Source organism: Perca fluviatilis, chromosome 14 (assembly GCF_010015445.1).
Source record: "Perca fluviatilis chromosome 14, GENO_Pfluv_1.0, whole genome shotgun sequence".
Lineage (NCBI taxonomy): Eukaryota > Metazoa > Chordata > Actinopteri > Perciformes > Percidae > Perca > Perca fluviatilis.
In genome coordinates this window covers 18,299,583-18,317,408 of record NC_053125.1, presented here as the reverse complement: position 1 = coordinate 18,317,408, position 17,826 = coordinate 18,299,583, and the positions used below count along the sequence as shown (strand labels likewise).

At 40.6% G+C, this 17,826-nt stretch overlaps 1 protein-coding gene across 2 annotated transcripts in view; it reads right to left on the bottom strand.

The window, feature by feature from the left end:
- Window positions 1-9,946, bottom strand: part of svep1 (sushi, von Willebrand factor type A, EGF and pentraxin domain containing 1) — a 118,237-nt gene extending 108,291 nt beyond the window's left edge. Inside the window, exons 1-3 of one of the 2 annotated variants that reach the window (XM_039822748.1) lie at window positions 9,932-9,946; window positions 8,620-8,659; window positions 4,349-6,273 (exon numbers count right to left, since the gene is read on the bottom strand). In XM_039822748.1, coding sequence (XP_039678682.1) covers window positions 4,349-4,897 — 549 coding nt within the window. In that variant the 5' untranslated portion in view covers window positions 4,898-6,273; window positions 8,620-8,659; window positions 9,932-9,946. Of the gene's footprint in view, window positions 1-4,348; window positions 6,274-8,619; window positions 8,660-9,931 lie in introns of those variants that run through there. The other variant, XM_039822749.1, reaches the window with a different exon arrangement.
- Window positions 9,947-17,826: the final 7,880 nt, after the last annotated feature.

Below are 17,826 nucleotides of genomic sequence, written 5' to 3'. Positions count from 1 at the left end.
TATCACAGCCACTAGGGACGGGCATTTTATGTAATTTCAACATTTGTGTACTCACACTGAATTATATAGCGAGAGTACCAGAGTTAGTTTCTCGCAAAAACAATTGAGACACAGCCAGTAAAGTGATCCCGACTGGTCCTGGCTAACGCCGCCATGCTAACCCTGCCATGCTTACCCTGCTAACTGCTAACGTTACCGGAGGACCAGGCAAGCAGCCCTTGGCTGTTTACAACGTGTAGTTCAGCGGCCAGAGCCGACAACGTAAGTTATTTTAAGCCACGAGAGGGGGGCTGTAAATCGGGAAAGGACCGTGAGTTTGCAGTGCGTTTAGCGATTTTGCTGTAATTCTAAGCCAACGAAGTGTGTTCAGTTGGGTGGAAAACGATGGCAAGGTAGTGGTATTTTTAGCAGTTCCTATCGTAATTCTAAGCCGAGGAAGTGTGCCCGTCTGGCATCTGGAGAGGACGGCGAGGTTGTGGGGATTTTGGCAGTTCCTACTGTAATTCTAAGCCGAAAAAGTGTGTCTGTCAGTTGGTTACAGAGCTCCGCGTGAGCACGGGCTTTTATGACTGTCAATATAGCTAGCATCTAGCGTTAGCTACTCCGCTGTGCTGTGAAGTAATGTCTGGCTATGTGAGACAATCGTTTAGCAACATTGTTGTGGATGCTGCGGTCTCAACCTGGCAACCTCCGTGATCATCATCTTTGAGTCTGGGAAGGAAGAGGAGGGGGAGACGACTCTCTCCAATATTTTGAATTTGTACTGCAGTTTAAACACTAGCTGTCAGTATTACATATTGCACCTTTAATAAACTCATAGTGCATGACATTTACCCTCATCTAGATTTTTTCAAACACAGATGATGTGCTGGATTATATCAGTAAAGTAAAGAGAGAGAGAGAAGGGCTGGGTATCGAACCTCTATACTTTCAGTGCTAAATTTGCCAGTATCGAAAAATGACCAAACCCTCAGTATGCTCCAAACAAATTACTTGACAGATCGTCTACAGTAACAGTGTCTGAAAACCCATTTCCAAGTGGACTCTAGGGGGCTGCAGCCGACAGGTTTTGGTCCTTTCCAAAACCAACAATCCAACACTTTATGCAGATAGGCCAGTTGTGCAGAGGTGCAAAAAGTATGCAGGATTTGAACTTCGTTTTCAAGCTCTCTTTTTTCATTCCATTATTACATTTCAAGTGTAAACTCAAGTGCCTTCGAGCAAAGACTGTCAGAAAGTCTCATTTCTAAAATGAATTGCATCTCATCGCTTTCTAATACAGAAGGCTTCTTGCCACGCCTTAGCGCCTTAACAGTTATACTTTATACTGTATACTAACACTTTTACTAAAACTTTTACCTTTAGATGTGGTCAGACGACACATTGTACAACAAATGTTGAAGAATATGACACCATAATAAAGAGCTAGAGAAGTGACGTATTTGACTATAACAAGCCTATATTTCCTCATTTTATACAGATATAAACACTGCTTACTCGTTTAGTGTATTCTCAAGTGTCTGTTTAGACATTTACTGTATATATTAGTTAACACCAAAATTTGCCTAAACTAAGTAAAAAAAAAAAACAGAATTCACTTTGGAACCTACATACATTGAAACCTACTGTATGATGTATAAGGTGAAAAGAGAGACAGCAGACAGACAGCAGAGACACAGAGTGAGACAGAGATGAAGAGTGCTGGAGGAGAGCCCTGTCTCTACATGCACGGCTGGTGGAAAAATGTCTCTCTTAATGGATCCCAGCTTTCTACAGCACTTGGAACAGCCAAGACCAGCCAAGGGAATAAAATATGGCATTATTATTATTATTATTATACAGCAATTATCAATTATCCTCTCTCTCTTACTTTCACTGTCTCTCTTTCTTTCTGAGACAGATGCACACATCACATAGACTTACACACACACAACCTAATTTTACCTTGAAGCCTTAGAAGGATACACAGGAGCACAAACACATGGAGACACGTGTATGGCCAAAAGCACAAAATCACTAATTATATGCACTGACACACACTGCAAAATTCCCAATTCAACACACTCGCACACTGAAACAGTCGCCCTATAGTTCAATCGGTACATGATGACAGGCGGATATGCGCTTTGTGGATTAGTGTTAGCAGACCCATCCTTTGTGCAGCTAATGGAAAGAGATGACAAACGCTCATTTTTTTCTTTTTCCAGTCAGATACAGACGATAAAACAGAGATCAGGCGTTAAATCACACACAGGCCTGTTTTTTTTTAACATTACTTCCTCGATCATGTGAAGACACAGTAAACGTCAGACTGAATCCATCAGGTGTGGAGTGGTTTCTGGAGTACCAATTGATCTCCTGCTTCTCAATCTGTATCTGCTAGGCTCATCTATCTTTCCAAAAAAATCTCAGCTCTGTGTAGGCTGCAACTAGCTCTCCCATTGCTCATACAATGTTCAAGTCGGCCTACGGACTCTCGCCATGTAGAAGCCATACTGGAAGGAAATACAGCAGTGCTTGTAGGCTATGAAAAGCAAATAACAGAATGAAATCATCTTTTATTTTAATCAGACTTCAGAATCAATAACAATGTTGGGAAGACAACTTAAGAGCCTGAGCAGCAAGATGCCCTGCTTTTTTTCTAAAGACAGCTTTGGCTGATTTAGACTGCTATATCACTTGATAAATCACCCAAAACATTCTGAGTGTTGTGTGAATAATGATAAAGGCACAAGAATTCCCCCCAGTCTTTTCTTGGTATTGTTGTGGTCTTTAGCAGCTGGGATACAGCCAGCACTTATCAGCACTTAACCAAGGAGGGTGAGCTGAAAACCTGTCCTGAGGGCCAAGCTTTCAGCACTTAGCCAGAGGATACGGTCCAAGGCTATTAGCTTTAAACAGGGATGGATTGAAGGGTAAAACTCAGCTTACTTACATCTTATCTGTGAAACTAGGCTAATGTGATTTTTTATTATCTAAAGTGCATTCATGGAAAGTTAGTGCTGTAGCATCAAAGTGATACAAGCCATTTTCTGAATATTACTGTTAAAACTGATGGTTATATGCCTTATGATGATCACTGCAACAAACTTTTTATTCAACACCACATTACTGCACAGAACCAAGCTGAGCTATTTGGATACTCATCAGCTGTTTCATTACAAGATTGTACTAGCGTCAAAGAGCTTTTCTGACTTCAGTGCACTCAGTCATAACACCTATTTTGTATTTTTGTCACCAAGCCATAATGTTAGCCATTTGTCCTTCCAACAACTATCAGCAGAATGCAAAATACCCTATAAAGTAGCTTAATAACTGTTTTTTTTTTTTCTAAGCAAGTTTGCAGACCACAAAAACACCTGAATCTTGTACTGTGTGATCCTGCAATTCAGCGGATCTGAGGCATGAGCCAAGGTGTGTGTGTTTATACAGGACCAGCCCCTATACCACCAACACAGCTTATACAGCTGGGCTGTTTGGACTTGACGGATGAACTTTGCCGTATGTCCTCTGTGCGTGTTTGAGTGTGTGCGAGCACTGCTGGGTGTCAGGCAGCTCAAATCAACAAACCATAAACATTTTGACCACTTGTAATCCAGCATAACCCCCAAATCCCTGACTCTACAACAAATTCAGCCTTACAAGCTGAAATGTTTCTGTTTAAGAGGCAAAACTTTCAGGAATAATAAAAAACATTTGAAAACGTTATCAGTAACATTAAAGCAATTCATATTCACTCAGAAAGCTTCATCTAAACCACACGCGTGTCTTGCTATTTGTTCCACTTTTCCAAACCTATTGCTCAGTGTTTTTGAGTGTTATGCATGCAGTTCATTTTTGTGTTTGCATGGGCTGCAATGTGCATGCATCTGCGTGTGTGTCTGTATATTTTTATCACGGGAAACTCCTGAACAATTAGCAGACGAGTGGCTTGCCCACTATCTGCTGGTGTGTAATTTAGAGGAAGCAGCAACAGCAATGCCACGCAGGACCTCATTAACAACCTTACTAAGCCACAATCACTCCCTCCACACACAGCTAGCTGCATACTAATTGACACACACACACACACACACACACACACACACACACACACACACACACACACACACACACACACACACACACACACACACACACACACACACACACACACACACACACACACACACACACACACACACACACACACTTATGAAAAGCAAGCTCAGGTTCATTATTAGGATGCAAAGTGAGCAAAATTCAAGAAAATAAATCAACTTATGCACAAACATGCAGGCACATTTAGACACAGACTGACACACATGCCTCACTGACAATGTTTATTTTATCTTTAGGTCCGACTCACCGCTGCCCTCTGGAAGGCTCCTTTCGTGTAGGTGCCCCCTCCTCTGTAGTTGATAGCTGGGATCTCCTGGTTGAACAGGGAACACTTGTGCTGGTGGGACTTTGGCGCTGAGATGTGGTCCACCCTCGTCACTACATGGGTCTTGGATGAGAAGGTGACCAACGCCACCCGCGTGTCCTCTGGAGCAACAGGAAAGTCGGACAGCATCTTTCGTACGAACCTCAGCTCGCTCAGGAAGTTATTGGCCCCCACGCTGGACGACTCATCCACCAGGAAGACCAGGTCCAAGCAGGAGCTTTTCTCTCGTAGCTCACGGACATTTCGCTTAAACGCCTGGCCGAGGCGCTCCACTTTGCTTTCTGCACTCTCTGACAGGTTGCCGGCTGACGAGGAGGTGGTTAGGGGTGGCATCTGCCTGGACCGGCGGGACTGCAGCTGGGGTTGGGATTGTTGGGCTGCCGGCCAGGCTGTGGTCCATCCATCCAGGATGCACAAGACCAGAAGGCAAGAAGTCCATGATGGTATTAAAGAGTATCTTTGAGAAAACATAGTGACAGTCCGCACAACACCTGCACTGAAGGAAGGACTTTGTAGAAGAGAAAAAAAAAAAAAAGATAACGTGGATCCTCTATCCAAGAGGAATTTAGTGAATTTAAATGCTTCCTACGCCTGTGTCAGCATCCAGGAACATAGCAGACCGCAACAGTTCATTGCAGGTTTCCTCAAAAGCATTGCTGAATGAAGATGAGGAGTCTTCTCTTTGCATTCAAAATGTGCCTCTGTCCATCTGCTCTTCTCTCTCCAGTGGAAGAAAACTCCAGTCCTGTCTGTAAAAATGTTTAAGCTTGCTCGCAAGGTATCTGTCTGCCTGTCCACAAAAATAATTTGTTATATCTGGCTTTTTTCCTTTTTACATGTGTAAATGTACTGTTTGAAGCGTGTTAAGAGTCTGTATATCTATATGTCCTTTCTCTCTACTTCCAGCCTCTTCGGTCTGCAAGTCAATCTTTTAGTCTGTGCATCAGACCCAAAAAAACCCAAGCCTCTTCAATCCTCTTCAGTCCCAGTGTGCTGCCCCTCAGGCTCCTGTTTTCCTACGTGACGCTCCTGCCTGCACCGTCAGCCAAGCTCTGAATGCTTGTTCCCCTCTTCTCCCCAAACCATTTAAAAAAAACACACGGAGGAGGAGGACGGAGGAAAAAAGTTGAGAGACAGAGAGGCTGAGGGGAAAAAAGGGGGCAGTCTAGTTGTGGCCGTGAAGTCATTTTTTTCCCCTTCATTTCTCCTCCTCCTCCTCCTCCTCCTTCTTTTCTCCCACCTCCCCCTCTCTCCCTATCTTTTTCTCACCCTCCCCCTACTCCCACCTTCTCTGTATCTGTCTCTCTCGTCCTGACAGAAGAGTGAGGTTCGACGTCAGTGCAGCTTGCCTGTCAACTTGTCAACATTCCCAAAAACAAAACATCAGCAACAACCACCGTGCACTTCAGGTAACATCACAATGAGATTAAACAAAGTGAGAGTGAAAGATGGGATGAAGGGAAGAGGGGGCAAAAAGATAAATTAGATTAAAAAGTCAGACAAGATTTAAGAAGCAACATCAGACAGATGCAGAGTTTGGATCAAAGTCTGAAATCTCGATCTGTGCTTCAGAGTTAGGAAATAGTTAAGTCAGCTCTGGATACGTGCTTTGTCAAATCATCACTCTTTCAGCTGCTATCATTTTCTCTTTGTGTATATTGTTTAAGAAATAAAAAAAAGAGGAGGAAAGAACTGCCCTTCTCACTCTTTAGATGTGTCTATTTCTTCCTGCACCACAGGGATTCACTCTTTCACTGCACTGCTTTTCTACATCTCTTCGGTCTCGTATAGCCTCTCCCTCTTTCTCCTTCTCTCTCTGCTGTCGTGTTTTCCTTCAGTGATTTTATCTGTAACCAAAACAAAGGCAGCCGGTGTTACAGAGGCACACTGTGCCTATTAAACCAAAGGCCTGAGATTTACAGCAAAGAGCTGGCTTTAAAATTAGCTGCAGAGGCTCATGAAGAAGAAAGAGTCAAAATATAGAGAGGGAAAGAAACCGGACAAGGAATAGAAAATGAAGAAGTGAGGGAGATCAAGACAGGGACCAAAGTAGAAAATGAGATACACTACATGGCCAAAAGTATATGGACATATAAACGTTACAACTAGCCTATACATGATAGGCTGGTAGAATATCTCATTCCAAAACTATGAGCATTATTCTGCTGCTATAACAGCCTGCATCCTTTAGATAAGTCTTTCCACAATATTTTGGAACCTGGCTGAAGGGATTTGCTTCCATTCAGCCACAAGAGCATCGGTGAGGTCGGGCACTGAGGAAGTAAGGGCTCGCAGTCGGTGGCCAAATGTATCTCAAAGGTTTTGGATGAGGCTGAGGTTAGGGCACTGTGCAGGCCAGTCATGTTCTTCCACACTAAATTTAGAATAACATTTCTTTAGGGACCTCACTTTGGCATGGGGGCAATGTAATGTTGACACAGGAGAGTTGCCACCAAGTTTCAAGCATACTTTTGTCTAAATCATCACTGTATTCTGCAGCATAAACATTTCCCTTGATTGGAATTAATGGTTATTTTCTCGATTAATCGTTTGGTCTATGAAATATCAGAAAGTCAAAGAGCCCAAGGGGATGTCTTCAAATGTCTTGTTTTGTCCAAAAAAAACAAATCCAAAACCCAAAGAAATTCTATGACAATAATATAAGAGAGGGAAATACAGCAAATCCTCACAAATGAGTAGCTGAAAACAGAGTATTTGGCATTTTTGCTTGAAAAATTACTCAAATGATTATTTGATTATCATAATAGTTGATTTTCTGATGATTGACTAATTGTTTCAGCTCTAACCAGATCATAAGAGGTCTAGCCCAAACCACGAAAAACAGCCTTAGATCCAAACTATACAAAGGTATGTGGGCAGGGGTGTCTACATACTTTTGGCCATATAGAGTTTAGAATGAGATAAACAAACAAATACAGAAAGTGCAATAGGCAAGACAAAGTGAAAAAATGAAGATGTAAAGAGAGGTCACAGGAACAATAAAGAAATGGGAAGTTGACAGAAGGTGTGTGTGTGTGTGTGTGTGTGTGTGTGTGTGTGTGTGTGTGTGTGTGTGTGTGTGTGTGTGTCCACCAGAGCAGTCCAGTGCAGTCAGTCTTATACTATTAGCCACAGCTCAGGCACACAGAGTGTTTATTAGCCTGTATAAGCCAGGCTTTCTCTGTCTCTCTCATTTAACGGCACTGGAAACTTTTGCACCAAAGAGGTGGGAAGAGAAAGTACTGGCCAGATAAACTGACTGAGACACAAACACAGAAATATAGAGACTAACACACACACACACACACACACACACACACACACACACACACACACACACACACACACACACACACACACACACACACACACACACACACACACACACACACACACACACAAAAACACCCACTCTTGCTCTCACACATGCTGAAAGGGGGATGAGCACAGCTGTGACTTCCTGCTTTTTGGCACTTGAGACCCCCTCACCAGACTTTCGTGGGGTTCCCAAGGGAGATAGGGGGGTGGTGGATGGAGAGGACAAGGCTTGTGAGTATGTGTTGATGGGGGGTTGTGTGTTGGTCCCACTGAATATTCACGCAAAATCTGTGAGGGAGTGTGCCTATATCTGCACATTTTGAGTAAAGCTTTAATTGCTTTTATGACATTTTTACAGATAAAAAAAATATATATAATTTCCATGACAAAAAAAGTCAAACAAAAGACTCTAAAGGCTTTCTTATCTTTCCTTCAATGCTTCAGTCGTAAAACAGAAATGTTTTCTTCTTCAGGTATAAAATGTGCAGCTAGGCATGACATGATGTGCAGCCACCCATTTAGCAGAGTCTAAACCATTTCAAATCAAAATAAAGCAGTGGAAATTTTTCATTGAACAAAATACAAAAAAAGAACAAACAAATAAGCAATCAGTCTGCTGCAGATCAAACTTAATGTCTGCCTTTCTTAAATTCCAGACAATTTAAGGCCCTTTTTTTAGACACTGACTTTCAAAAACAAAAATTAAGACATTTTAAAGGATCTTTGGGAAGCATGTGAACACAGGATGAATGATGTGTGCAAAGTTTCACACACACACCACTGGCAAAGTGGATAAAAAGCTTGATCCACAGAATTAAAATATGTCACACAAGAATAGGTCACAGACACTGAACCTCAGCTGTTAAGACACTTACTTCTGCTTTCTTCCACACTCTGCCTTTCTTTCTTTTTCCTCTGTAAAAGCAAAAAGACTCAGAGGTCAAAGATTGTACGATGGCAATGGATGTCAAATGAGAACCTCTTTATTCCCTTTCACACATGTTCTCTTGCTTGTCTGTAATCCCCTGACAGCAGGCTTAAGCATCAGATATACTACAGTTGACAACACATTTCTCATATTTCTTGGCATTTCTATCCTAAAGGATGAAGCACGTATCTCAGCAGGACAACCTTTCCGAAACATTCCTTCACAGCTCAGTTTTATTCAAAATCAGGTAAAATATTCTTCCTGTGTGAGCTGGGAGAAAAAACTACTTTGACCTGGATACGCACATGACTATTGTTACAGCCAGTGGATTTTAGTAAATGTGGACTTTCATATGAGTATTATGTTGAGTTAATTGTTAGTTTTTTTTTACGAATTTCCATTTCCTTTTATTACTTCTGATTTGTGCTGAAACAATAAGTAAATCCACCCATACTGTAAGTACTGTATTTGGGTTTTGGGTTGCTGGGCAGACAAAACAAGCCATTTGATGAGATTACCTAGGTTTTCAGGGAAACAGTGATGGACATTTTTCACAATTTTAATGAACTAAATCATAAGTAGAAAAATAAACAGACAGATTAATCAATAAAGATATTCAATTATTTTAATTTCCAGATTTTTGTATTGATTGATGAGAAGAACTACAACGGTGACCTTCAGAACCCCTGCAAGAAGACGCACAGGTGAGCTCTATTAGAAGTCATTATAAGCTTTCCCCTTTTGTCAAACTTTAACGACGTTCAAGATATATAAACACTCCTTTAGTCCTACATTTGTTTTCATAGTATGCTTTACATGTAGTTATTAATGTCCTTGCTTTGGAAACAGCCCCAAAAACAATTTAACATTAACATTAGTTACTGATTAAAAACTGGAATTGCCTTTGCAGTGCAACTTAGACTGAAAGGGTAATACTTCCAATTGTACTCAAGACTAATGTCATAATTTAGAAATGTTAAAGAGCATTTAAAACAACCAAAAGGAGACACCACAGACCAGGAACAACGTTCACTCTTTAACGAGACCGCTCACCGCATTTAGCTAGCTAGCTTAACAGTTTCAATTATCTAGTCATCATTAATTAGCTTAGCAGCGCCAGCCAGGCTAACGTTAATGTAAACTCTACCATGCCTGTTTAACTGGTAACTGAAATGAGCTACGAATGAGAAACCTTGGCCTTTTGGTAATTTAAACCACGTCTATTAACAGTATAAAAACTAAATTAAAAGCTCACTTACCAATAACGCTTCCAAGAGCCTCTTTCTCCAGTCAGCCCATACTTTGATACAGAGTTATGTTACATTGCCCACTGCAGGCGGCTGCATGTCAATACAACACAAATGTGTAGAGGATGCTATGACACACTGTGGCCGCTAGATGGCGCACTAACATAAATGTGTGAGGACGGACGAATCTGAATATCATGCATCAGTTTTGACAATTCTTATAAATATGTCTCAAGTCCTCCAACATTATTGAAGTATGGAATACTGAGTGCCCCTAAAAGTATTAACAGAAGTGCACTTAGGTCAAATAAAGTACCCATTATGCATGACAGCATCACATCTGCTAAACACCAGACATCACGTTTTGCTCTGGTTGGTAGTTTTATAAATCAACTCAGCACCTTGTCAAAGCACTATTTTGCAAGAGTTAGGGCTCTGCATGTCTGTGGTTGTGCACTAACTTCCTGCAATATCACTGTTTCCTGCAGAGGTGGGTATCGATAAAGTATGGAAACTCATTAATAACAAAAATATGTGATAATTAGTCTAAGGTTCCTTGTGTCCGACACCCAACCTGAGACCTTGGCCACGTTCCAGTAATATTCAGAACCTCTCACTTCATATATGTGCTTCCTCTTTTATGATATGTTTGTGTTTCATTGCTCAATTGCCCTGTGGGGACAAATGATAGTGAAATGAAAGTGAACACTGATTGATTGATAATAGACACAATATGTCCTTAACGGGAGGTTAAGCATTTGAAGCATATGAGTCACATATTTTATTCTCAAGTGCTCTGAACCTTCCAGAAAAGCTAAAGAAATGAGTGAGACCAGCTTTTCATCAGGTGTTACACTTATAAATCTGTTCCTGCAGATTGATAACAGCTTGAGTTTATTTTGCGCTCATGCTCGCTTCATAGTTTTTGTCATTAATAAATCTCCACAGACAGATGTTAATGGTCAAGCCAGGCACACAGACAGACTGCAGTATGTCGGGTGTGTGTGCTACTACACAGTCATCCAGAATATCAATACATCTGCAGGATCAGAATGCAGCGTGCATCCAGTTTGTCAGTGAAGTGTATGAATTTATATCTGTGTGTGTTTGTGGGTTAGATATAAAGCTGTGTCAGATGACAGTGGTAAAACGAATGGCTTTATGTTTAGCTGAAACTATTTATAGTCATGGCTGCACTCACGCAGCCTAAATATTTTATAAGTCCAACCAGCCTGCAAGAAAGTGACGTCCTTGAGGTAGAAAATCGACTGTACACACTCAGATTTATTGTCCTTTACTGAATAACCTCACACATCTAGCTATAGCTGCAATCTGTAGCTGTACGATTACTCAGAACCTGTCTGGTTTTTGGTAGCCATCAAGGTTACGATCAGTCAATACACAAAGTCTTTCAATTTCAGATTTTATAAATCGTGACCAATACAATAAATAATTTCTGCCTCATGTCATATTTTGTCAACACAAATTGTGCTGCATCCACAAAGATCCAATCAGTGACCTTCGTTCTTTAAGACATGCAAATGTGAAGATATTAGCATTCAGAACAGGCACTCAGGCATGTTTGCATGCAAACATGTTCATTAACCTTCATTTTCATTGGCGCTCTGACTCACATTCACACCGCCACACATTCCTGCAGGCCACTGAAGAGAATATGAGTTAGGTGTCTTGCCTAAAGGCCCCTGAAAAAATAATCTAAGATTTTTATTTCATTTTCATACTTGTATTTGGGGTTTCTACTAGAACATGTTTACATGCTTTAATATAAAAAAAACATACCACAACAACCTCATGCTGTCTGTCTGAATATACAGCCATTAAAAAGTTAGTAAAATTGCCTTTTCCACATTTTCTGCTAAAATACAGTGCCTTGCGAAAGTATTCGGCCCCCTTGAACTTTTCGACCTTTTGCCACATTTCAGGCTTTAAACAAAGATATAAAACTGTAATTTTTTGTGAAGAATCAACAAGTGGGACACAATCATGAAGTGGAACGAAATTTATTGGATATTTCAAACCTTTTAAACAAATAAAAAACTGAAAAATTGGGCGTGTAAAATTATTCAGCCCCCTTAAGTTAATACTTTGTAGCGCCACCTTTTGCTGCGATTACAGCTGTAAGTCGCTTGGGGTATGTCTATCAGTTTTGCACATCGAGAGACTGACATTTTTGCCTATTCCTCCTTGCAACACAGCTCGAGCTCAGTGAGGTTGGATGGAGAGCGTTTGAGAACAGCAGTTTTCAGTTCTTTCCACAGATTCTCGATTGGATTCAGGTCTGGACTTTGACTTGGCCAGTCTAACACCTGGATATGTTTATTTGTGAACCATTCCATTGTAGATTTTGCTTTAGGTTTGGATCATTGTCTTCTTGGAAGACAAATCTCCGTCCCAGTCTCAGGTCTTTCGCAGACTCCATCAGGTTTTCTTCCAGAATGGTCCTGTATTTGGCTCCATCCATCTTGTTGCCAAAAAGTTCGATTTTGGTTTCATCTGACCAGAGCACCTTCTTCCACATGTTTGGTGTGTCTCCCAGGTGGCTTGTGGCAAACTTTAAACGACACTTTTTATGGATATCTTTAAGAAATGGCTTTCTTCTTGCCACTCTTCCATAAAGGCCAGATTTGTGCAGTATACGACTGATTGTTGTCCTATGGACAGAGTCTCCCACCTCAGGTGTAGATCTGTGCAGTTCATCCAGAGTGATCACGGGCCTCTTGGCTGCATCTCTGATCAGTCTTCTCCTTGTATGAGCTGAAAGTTTAGAGGGACGGCCGGGTCTTTGTAGATTTGCAGTGGTCTGATACTCCTTCCATTTCAATATTATCGCTTGCACAGTGCTCCTTGGGATGTTTAAAGCTTGGGAAATCTTTTTGTATCCAAATCTGGCTTTAAACTTCTCCACAACAGTATCTCAGACCAGCCTGGTGTGTTCCTTGTTCTTCATGATGCTCTCTGCGCTTTAAACGGACCTCTGAGACTATCACAGAGCAGGAGCATTTATACGGAGACTTGATTACACACAGGTGGATTCTATTTATCATCATTAGTCATTTAGGTCAACTTTGGATCATTCAGAGATCCTCACTGAACTTCTGGAGAGAGTTTGCTGCACTGAAAGTAAAGGGGCTGAATAATTTTGCATGCCCAATTTTTCAGTTTTTTATTTGTTAAAAAAGTTTGAAATATCCAATAAATTTCGTTCCACTTCATGATTGTGTTCCACTTGTTGTTGATTCTTCACAAAAAATTACAGTTTTATATCTTTATGTTTGAAGCCTGAAATCTGGCAAAAGGTTGAAAAGTTCAAGGGGGCCGAATACTTTCGCTAGGCACTGTACCTGTATTCACTCTCTGTCTGAAACGCTCAGTTTCAGCAGCTGTCTTTTTAAGCCCCCCTCCCAAAAAGCACAGTCTGCTCTGATTGGCTTGCGAGAAAATGATAGTCTCTGCTAGCATGAAAACAAGTGAAAGTGAGATCCAAAAACACACCTTGTAACTTTAGGCAGCTAAGTCCTTAGCTGCTGGGTGATTGTGTATTCATACAAAGACGAGATAAATGCACACATGTACACAAAAACACACACACCACGAGGACTGAGTATGTTAGAGACCGAAAGGAAGCGCCGTCGTGGGAAAGGTCCACAAAAAAGAAAGGTGTCAGATTCCACACCTTCACAAGAGCGATAGATCATATAGTACACACACACACACACACACACACTCGCATACAATCAACACACACAAAAGCAAATAAATTCAGGCAGTCATCATAACAATAGTCCCTCTCAACCTCAGCCTATACTATGAAATGTGCCTTTTAACTGTATCACACCATCTTCCTCAGCTAGTCTATAACGTGTCCTTTGAAAAGAGAGCTCACTGCTGTCACATATGCTCTGATGAAGGCTTTACTCCCGAGCCCTGTCAGCAGATTTGTCAGTCCATTTGTTAAAAAATTCACCATAATGATCCAAACTGTTTTACTACAGATGGACTGCTGACCCCCCCCAACAAAAATATGCACCATGTATGCAACAACCAAACACATTTGTGACTAATTCAATTCCCTCAAAATAATGGCCACACAGACAGCATTTGTGGCCCCCTGAGAGTCTGGGGCAGCAGGGCTGCCGCCCGCTCTGCATTAATATCTGGACACACACATCTGGACAGATCGTACATCTGCACAAAAAGCATTTCACAATACATTTCTAAATACACAAATAGGTTTCAGATACACAAAAAAGGCTTTACACTGTTCAAATCAGTTCACGCTTTCTCTCTCTCTGTTTCTATCTTTCTTACTTCTTATTTATCTATGAGAGGAAGCAGGAATAGGAGAAAGAAAGGAGACAGAAGACCAAGAAGAGGAATAAACAATAAGAGGGGAGAGATATCCTGAGATAGTTGGAGGAGGAAGGCAGGGAGGAGTGGGAGAGAGTAAGACGAGGAGGTCATTATTAGAAGCAGTGTGAACTGGATTCAGCCAGACTTCCATAAAAACAGCCCCGTCCAAGAAGTGCTGACAGTCGGGGAGGGGCTCGACCGAGGGGGGTAGAGGGGAATGAATAAGGGAATTGCACAAACACATTCGTGAAAAAGAGGATACTCTGCACCGCCTTGTGAATAACACCCAGATCTTGTTTTTATCTGTACGAGTCATTCTCATTCCTCCTCACCCTAAAAGAGAAAGTTGTGGTTGATAGAGTTGTTCTCGGAGGATCTTAAAGAACACAAACACACTCAGCCACTGGCTCAGCTGATCAGAATTATTGTACGTGCCAAATCCCTTGTTATTCTTCAGGGATGTCTGCTGGTAGATTTAGATAGGGAATGAGGAATAAGATACACAGAATTTAGGGAAATCTATGCAAAGAAATTAGCATGAAATCAGTGTTTCTTTTTGTCTATATCTTCTGTTTACATACTAACTAAACTGAATGTGTACATTATTTCTAAGCATAATCTGTTTGAGGAATTGTTTACATTAGATTTGGATAAAGTAGCAATATTATATCCTTTGTCCCAGTCTGACCTTGCAATGATAGGAACGATGATTCAGAAAGTAAACAGTTATATTAAGGATCTGGGTAAACAAAGAGCCGGATGAGAAACATGAAGTGTGTCAGCTGTTAGCAGTTTGGAGACGTTTGAGTTTGAGTTTTGGGCTTGAGTTTTGAGACACACGAGGAGAGCTGAAATCAAAACATGTGTGATTATGTTCCAACAACTATTCTTTTACAAAAGGTTTTATTCATAGCAACTGACTGACCAAAAGAAGTTTGTCAGGATACGTATGAGTACATGAGAAGTGTATTTCCCAGCAAGCAAACAAACAAAACAATAACAATGGCATAATGAATAGTAGCAGATAAAACCACGTTACACGTTGTCAATGCATTTGTTGTTCATATAAAAATATTGATTGGTGCAGCTAAACGCAAGTTTAGAGAGTCTGTTCATTGATAGACTAGAAAGTACAAGAGCACTTGGAGAGCTCAGACCTCCGCCAAGGCCATGCCCTATCTTACAATTTTAAAGAAAGTGAAATGATTTGTGTATCTGCCCTGTGATTCGGATCCGCTCCAAGACTTGATGGGTTCTTCCTTGGCCCATGCTTCTAACCTGACGCACCAGATGGTTTGATAACACAGAACCGTCTGAGAAGCCGTCATTGGAAACTGTTTGGGAAAGGGCAGGCAAAAAACCTGGCAGGTGATTGGATGAACCATCCAATCAATAACACACACCTATACCACACCCATAGCTGCCATTAAATATGGGCATTATAAGGGAATAAAGTAGATTGTAGGAGAGACACAAATCAACAGTCAATTTTAGAGGTTTGAAGTAATAGGGATATTATATTTTATACATGTAAAACACAACAATAGCAGCTATTACAAATCACCCGCCACATCTTCCCCACATCTCATGGACACTGAATAATAAAATTAATTTTTATTTCCTGTTCATACATTATAGATTTTCTCTTCACCCTAAAATCAGCTACCCCTATTTTGGGGCCGTGGTCTCAGCATGTGTTCTCGAACACATTGTCCCAGAACTCATATGTTTCTGGACACATGGTAAACACAAGGCTCAAGTTACCATCTCTACTCCCATGCTCACATGCCCCCTTCACCACTTTTCTCCTCCTCCTCCTCCTTTTCCTCTTCCAGCCCTTCAACCCTGTTTTTTAGTATAGTGCTTATTTCTCCTCTCTTTATCCCTCGGTATTTTCTGCAACTCTCACTTTAAATTCAAGAATTCCTTCAAACTGTATGTAAATCCTTTGACCTTTTTCTCTCTCTTCACACTCCCTCTCTCACATCTCCATCTCTCTCTCTTTCTTTCTCCAACTTTCCCCCTCTTCCCTCTTTTGTGCAACTGGCTGTCACAATAATGAAATTGTAGTTGATGCTTAATACAAATAATTGTGATTAACAATTTGGTCTTTTACCTGTTAATTTGATGCCACACAGTGGTGGTGCTGTTGTGTTTGGCTTTGCAAATCCACGTTGTTAATTTTAGTGACTGCACAACGTAATGAGCATGTGCTTCTGAATGAGCATGTGCTTCCTCAGGACAGGAAGACAGTTTCTTGGAAAACACACCGGTGTCATCGCCCTGCTCCTTATTTAGTGTTAACAGGCAAAGCAACGTGCTGCTGATGTGTCTAAAAACATGCTGAACATAAGTTTGTCACAAAACAAACATTTGTCTACAGTGTATACACTGACTTCTATCTATCTGATTGTGAACTAATCAACCAGTACTTGAAGCTACATTATTTAAGTATTAAATAACATGTTGAGGAAGGCCAAATTACATATTATTCCCTGTTCTATACTCATATATATAGGTGGATTAGTTTTGGGGTCTGTGCCACCAAATACAGAGTTGTTTGTTATTAAAATTTAAATATTGTTAAAATATGCTACACTATGTTCCCTGAGATAAATAGAAACTGTTTTTTGGTTATGACACAATGGCTACTACTCTTTCTCCTCCTCCTGATAGTATCCTTTTTGCTGGTTTTAACTTGTGCCCCTTGTTTTTCGGCTAAAGCCAACAGTCAGGACTTAGTGCTCTGTTCTCCTTCACTCGGACACAATCAAATTACAGGGAGGAGCGATTTCACAGAGTATTTGTTGTGTGCAAATCTGCAACCTGTTTATCGAGAACCTGATTAGGCTGATACAGGTGGAGAATTGAATTTACTGTAACCAGAGGAAATGGTAATCAAACAACAATGTTCTGAGACTCAGTTTGATGAAATAAAGGAAGCAAAACATGCTTTAAGAGGAGACAATACTGTAACCAGATTCTTAAAGACATGACAACAACTTATCTCATCCCAATACAACCATCACAGTTAAACAGCAGCTCTGACCCTTTCATCTAACTTCCATAATGGATAAGCAACTCTCTGATTAAACATGCAAGTGATTAACAGCTGTTTGCATTGCATTATGATCTGATTTCCCAAATCAAACACTTCATTAGTTACCTCTCTTATTTTTGTCCTAATTCAGATGGTTTCTGTTTAACAGAACAACATTTGAATTGAATAGGTAAATGGTATGGGACATTAAAACCATCACTAAGAAGAAAAAAAAAAGTTTCGCATTGGGGACTGTACAAAAATTATTAGGGGGTCAGAGAAAAGAAAAAGAACAAGAAAAAATAAATAAATAGATATAACAGTTCTATCTCTGGATCAGGATTCAAACACACACACTTCATCATCTGTTCATTCACACTTAACAAAAACATTTAAAGCTTAATCTTGTAAATTAGGGGAGAGTCCAAAGAAAACAAATCCTTCAAATTAGATGACAAAATACATATTGGTAGGATTTTATATTTACATTATTGCT